The following is a 6,668-nucleotide window of genomic DNA, read 5'->3' as shown; positions in this document are numbered from 1 at the left end:
GTTACACAATGAGAATAAGTGCCCTTGAAAAATGAATCTAACTAGAGGTCCTGGTTAAAGATAAAGGCGTGCAGCATAGAACAATCAATGAATTGATAGCTACAAGTGGCTGGAGTAGAGTGATATATAGAAGGTGAATGCCTTAATAAGAGAAGTGTTCGCAACACAGATTGGATGATTGCAAGTGAAGGAGATTTGATAAATGTAAAAAATCTTCTACATTACTATAGACTGAACATGATTGCCACTCAATTCCTGTTTTGCAAATCACAGCACCCAAAAGGAGAGAGAGAACAAAAGGGAGTGCCCTGCCACAGAGGGAGGAGGGGTGAGCGCTGGGATGTGGAGGGATACTGGGATTAGTGGTGGTGGAGAATGGGCACTGGTGGAGGGATGGGCACTAGATCATTGTATAAGTGAAACCCAAGCACAAAATTTGTAAGTCTACAACGGTACCTCATGGTCTCATGGTGTTTCACTAATAATAATTTTAAAAAATCTTCTACTTTAAGAAACTCAGTATGATACACTATTATCAATTGTGTGGAAAACATTTTGGGAGAATTTGTTGGGGAAACGAAATGAGAATTGTGGTATTTTGGGACATGCTAAGTTGGATGCACCTGAATGCGTTCTATGTGAATTTACTAGGCATAAGATGACTAATAACTATATAATTCCAAAGCCAAGAATTGAGGAATATATTCATTACATATATTTCAGAATATTTATAAGGCTATCCAGTGTATGAGGAAAATTAGCATACATGGATGTCTCACTTTCAAACTCAAACATTCATGTGGTTAGAAAGATAAGTGTCTAATGATGTGAGAAAGAATATGAGTATTATATCAAAACACAGAAGAATTATGTTTTAAAAAAGTCTCAAATAGAGTTCTCAAATAGATTAGCCAGTGATAGTCGCTTTTAAAAATGTTAGTTGAACATTGCGTATGCTACTTTTACTGAACTTTATATTTATATGTTAGAGAAGGATCTCATTTCTAAGACTCTGACATAGGAATGATAAAGAATATATTCTTTTTTATTGCTTAGAAGCATCATTTAGTTTACTTACTAATTTTTTAAATATTTGAAACTTTTCTTAAACATCATGATTTACAAAGATTTATCATAATACAGTAAATGTAATATTCAGTGTTGCCACATCAATCCCACTGCCAGTGTGACCGTCCCTGTCCATCAATGACCCATCCCCACACACATCAATGGCTCTCCTTTTAGCAGGCATGACATAATTTTCTGTACATTGCTTGTTAACACATTTCTCACAATGTGCTACTAGAGTCATTTTCTGATGATGTACTATGACTTCTATTTTGTTTTCATCCATTGATCTTAATGGTCGTCTACATACTACCATCTGATTTTCTCTGCTCCCTCTAGGCTGTCAGGACAGTGAAATATAGAGATGTACCAGGAGCTGTGGAACTGGGATCATATGGTAGCTTGGCATGTCTTTAGATTAGTTATGGAATTAGAACATTTATATGCCAACAAAGTCAAAGGTGGGGAGAGCTCTGGGTCTTCCCATCAGGTAAGGGCTCAGCCTACCCCAATTCCTAGAAGATCCAGATATCTCACTCTGGAGACCAGGCCTACATGGAGGACTAACTTTGTACATTTCTCTGAAAATATATTCTTAAAAATAAATCCAACATGGGAAAATCTTAAAGTGTCATCTTTGACAAAAGAGATAAGTATTTCTTTTAGAGAATACCACTGGTATCCTCTTTATGTGAACAATTGTTGTTATTAATAGAGGTAGATGGAGATGAAAAATAAGATGAATGTTATTTTCATTTTTCCTTTTCATACTTCAGCTTTGGTAGTGCTAGAATTAATGTTCTATCCTTGAGACACAAAAAAAACTTAAAAGAAAATGCATGATATGCCTTGATGTTTGAGACTGACCTGTGAAGGCCATGTGATCCCCCAGGTGTCATTTAAAGTTTAAAGTATCTAAAAAGAAAAACTTTGTTCAAAGTTCCTACTTAGTGTTTTGCTGCAAAAATAATTCCATTATTTGGCTTATTAAATTTTTGCCATGATTACTGGGAGCTGGATTAAACACATACATTGGTAAGTTTGATATCGCTGAGAAATCTTTTAATGTGATCATATTTTGTCAGATTCCCCCCAAAATTAAAAAAGGAGCAGTTTGTCATTTTCGAAAGCTGAAATAAATTTATACTGAAGAAGGATAAAAGGCTGAGCCTTTAAATTGTTGCTCATAGTGAACAATGGAGTTTATTTTTTATTTATAGTGAAAGATTTCTCTCTTGCACAAGACCATGATGGCAAACTTCAACTTGAGCAGCTACAATCCAGAAGCCTTCATCCTACTGGGAATCCCAGGGCTGGAGCACTTTCACATCTGGATCAGCATTCCATTCTTCATTATCTACCTTGTGGCTGTCCTGGGCAATGGTGCCCTTATCTATCTTATCTCCACAGAGCGAAGCCTGCATGAGCCCATGTTCTTTTTCCTCTCCATCCTGTCTGCTACAGATCTCGTCCTGTCTAATACATGTGTACCCAAAGCAATGAGCATCTACTGGCTTGGTCCCCAGAAAATTACCTTTCCTGGATGTCTTACTCAGATGTTTTTTCTCCACTGTAGCTTTGGTGTGGAATCTGCCATTCTTTTAGCCATGGCATTTGATCGCTATGTTGCCATTTGCTTCCCTCTCAGGTATACCACTATTCTAACACACCAAATGATTACTAAGATTGTAATAGGCATTCTCAGCAGGAGCTTTGTTATCGTCTTCCCAATGGTGTTTTTATTAAAGAGACTGCCTTACTGCGGAACTCTCCACATGCCCCATACCTACTGTGAGCACATAGGGGTTGCTCGACTCTCCTGTGCAGACATCTCCATCAACAAATGGTATGGGTTTTCAGTTCCTATAATGACTATTCTCTCAGACATGATCCTTATTGGTGTTTCCTACGGTCTCATTCTTCATGCCATTTTTAACCTCCCATCAAAGGATGCCCACCAGAAAGCCCTCAACACTTGTGGTTCTCATGTTTGTGTCATTCTTATATTTTATACTCCTTTCCTGTTTTCTGTCCTTTCTCACCGTTTTGGCCACAATATTCCTCTCTCCTTCCACATTATGGTTGCCAACTTCTACATAGTTATCCCTCCTGCACTCAATCCAATTATCTATGGGGTGAAGACCAAGCAGATTCGGGAAAAATTCATTCACATCTTCCTCCTTAAAGAGATACAATGAGTAGAACTTAAAGCGTGGAAAGGAAAAGAAAGAGGTGATCATGTTGACTTTGGAATTTATTTTATTTTATAATATCTATAATGGTGACAAATCAACATGAACTCCTAGAATTTGTTTCTAAGTTGTAACTCCATGAAATGGATTAAATATTTAGATATAATTTGAAGTGACAAAATCTTCAATGAACATCGATTTTTTTCAATAGATTGTTCAGCGGGAAATTTCATATTATTTTTGAGATAGCCAAGACTTATGGGATAGCAAGGTAAGAATATAAAACATAATCTATGCTTGACAGGTATATAACAAGTCTCAGAGTTTGGGATTCAGTAAATCGAACATGACCAGATGAAAGTTGGTAAAAGTAACAAGAAAATGATTTCTTATTGAAGAGAAACTGAGGGGGGAGTAATGATCCTGGGGTATGAATGGATGTGCCCTCTCCCCACCAAAAAAAGAAAACAAAAACAGAACCTAAAAACATCAACAAAAAAATTAATCACTCATGGTTCAGTAACTCTCTCATCAATAGTGTAAATGTGTCATATATGAGGCTTTAATTCCTTTTCCCTCTTATAAAGGCAGAAAATAGAAAAGATTTCCTTACAAAATTAGTGATCTCTATTTTTTCTAACTGCAAAAGAATTGATAGCTATGAAAATCAATTGGTGACCTGATAAAATGTGCCTTAACTCTCTCGTAATTCAGTTAGTCTCTGTATTCTCTAAAAGGGGCTGGAGCGATAGCACAGTGGGTACGGCGTTTGCCTTGCACGCAGTTGACCTTGGTTCAATTCCTACACCCATCTCGGAAAGCATGGCAAGCTACCAAGAGTAACTTGCCTGCAGAGCAATGTCTGGCAAGCTACCCGTGATGTATTCAATACGCCAAACAGAGTAACAAGTCTCACAATGGAGACGTTACTGGGCCCGCTTGAGCAAATGGGTGAACAATGAGAGGTCAGTTCAGTGCAGTACTATTCTCGAGAAGATAAGTAGGAGATTTAATAAGAAATCTTGGGTTCTTTGTGAAATTTGCTAGTTCTGGAAGCAACATAGCTCTCCCTAAATGGCAGACAAAATGCCTGTTGTATGGTAGATTTATTAATCTTAATCTTAATGTTCCACCAATAAAACCCCACTTTATCAAAATACCTATTTTCTCTAATTATTGTGGCTATTGAAGAATTTTGGTTTTAGTATAAAATTATTTCTGCACATTATTTTGTAAGTTTAATTTTCATAGAAACCAAGTTTTGGGGCAGGAGAAAAGCACAAACTTTAAAGCACTAGTCTTGTATAGGGCAATCAGATTTATCCCTGGTACTGTGTATGGCTCCCAGACTATCACCAGGAGTGACCTATGAGCCCAGAGCTAAGTGTTAGCCCTAAGTACGACTGTCCTACCACTCCAACCACAAACATACTGTATCTCCAACACTATATAAATTTTTTATAATATTTCCCAGAGACCACAACTTAGATAAAATGATCCTGGAAGTAATCTCGATGATATTTTGGGCTATATTTGTGTGTAATGTACAAAATCTTTAAAAAGTAACAAAGAAAACATTCTTTCAGAGAAATCTATTCAGAGGCCCTCATACTTATTTGTTTCACTACTGCTTTTTTCTGGAAAAAAATGCTCAGGTCCTCCTGGAAATCTCTCTTCTTTCAGATGGCAAACAAAACTGCCCTCTAAATGCACTGAGATCTCTACTACGTCTTGAATCACGTCAGTGGATCTTAGTGGGTGATAATGCCATCTTTGGGAGACATTTGGACAGATGTTAACAAATTCCGTTGAAGTAAAAAGAACAGAATCAGTCCAAAATAAAGAGACTTGGCTTGGAGGCCAGCCGCACACTCTAGGGGTAAAGGCAGCGCAGATAGAGAAGGGAGCACCAAATAAACGGTGTTGGGAAGATCCGCCCAGGATGGGAGATGCATGCTGAAAGTAGACTATAGACCGAACATGATTGCCACTCAATTCCTCTTTTGCAAACCAAAGCACCCAAAAGGAGAGAGAGAGAACAAGAGGGACTGCACTGCCACAGAAGCAGGGTGGGATGGAGGATGGGGGGTGGGATTAGTGGTGGTGGAGAATGGGCACTAGTGGAAGGATGGGTACTCGATCATTGTATAAGTAAAACCCAAGCACAAAAATCTGTAAGTCTGCAACTGTACCTCATGGTGTTTCACTAATAAAAATTTTTTAAAAAGGACACTTGGATTTAATCTTATTGTACAGAAAGCTGACTGAAAAGCATGCTCAGTCATTTCTTTTTGAGAAGCAAATAATTATTGTCTGAAAAATATCCGGAACCCCGGGGATTTAATCCCAGAAATCACACTGGGGTTCTAATTTAAAAAACTGTATTATCGCAAGGCATTGAATGCACTCTATTATCCAGGTATGTCGGATATGTGACTGTAGTCTCCAGGCTTCTGGAGTCGGGAATGGGCTCTGCTTTCATCTCCCTGTGTTTTGGTTTTCCTGGCAATCAAGCCCATGAACCACCTTGGGAGCAATTTAAGGGCATTACTGGCCATGATCCAGACCCACAAATGAATCTCAAAAGAGAGCAGCACGGTGCAGAGATTTTTCCAGTCTCCTAAATAACCATCCAGTTGAAAACTTATTTAACCCTATGGAAAATTTGTAGACTACCTTGAGCACAGGACCATTTTTGCGGCTATGTGACATTTCATACAATTACACCACTGATATACCAAGAGAAGTACTCAACCTTGATGAGGTGTAATGAAGAAGAAAACTAATCTTGATAAAAAATATATATACACAATAATGTACATATATGTGTATATATATTCAGCACACAAAACTCAAAGTCTAACCACACTTAATAATCTGTTACTCAGGGGTTTAATTGTTCCAAGATTAGATTCAACCCTTTCCTCTAAGGAAAGAGTTTTGGATAATTTTAGTCAATTATTCATAAGAGGCAATACAAAATAAATTATTTAGCATCTGCCTCTGGGGTAGTCTTGGATGGTGTGGGAAAATTGGAAATAAAGTTAGTATAAAGGTGTAATGATGGTGTTATTGGTGTTGACATATTTAATGTGATCAAATGCTGTGAACCAGTCTTTTAAAATAAAAACAATATGTTCATCTATTTATAAAAAAATCGATGACTTCATTTTCCTGGTGGCTGTGTATTATTCCACTGTGCAGATGTACAATAGTTTCTTTATCTAGTGATCTGTCTCAGGTACTTGGTTGTTTCCAGATTGGACCTATTGTAAATAGTACTTTAATAAACATAAAAGTTCAGATGACTTTTCTCCCTTGTGTTTTGAGGTCCCCAGAATATACTCCTAGAAGTGCTATTGCTCGGTCCTATGGAAGCTCAATTTCTAGCTTTTTGAGAAATGCCCA

The 6,668-nt window shown here is 37.5% G+C and overlaps 1 protein-coding gene across 1 annotated transcript; it reads left to right on the top strand.

Moving 5' to 3' along the window:
- Positions 1–2,315: 2,315 nt before the first annotated feature.
- LOC130025283 (olfactory receptor 52H1-like) lies at positions 2,316–3,266 on the top strand. The gene has a single exon (XM_056116239.1). The coding sequence runs from the start codon at positions 2,316–2,318 to the stop codon at positions 3,264–3,266; it is 951 nt and encodes a 316-aa protein (XP_055972214.1).
- The last annotated feature ends 3,402 nt before the right edge of the window (positions 3,267–6,668 follow it).

The sequence above is a fragment of the Sorex fumeus genome, unplaced genomic scaffold (assembly GCF_029834395.1).
Source record: "Sorex fumeus unplaced genomic scaffold, SorFum_2.1 ptg000030l, whole genome shotgun sequence".
NCBI lineage: Eukaryota > Metazoa > Chordata > Mammalia > Eulipotyphla > Soricidae > Sorex > Sorex fumeus.
The sequence above is the reverse complement of the archived record's forward strand: the minus strand, read 5'-3'. Positions and strand labels throughout refer to the sequence as shown.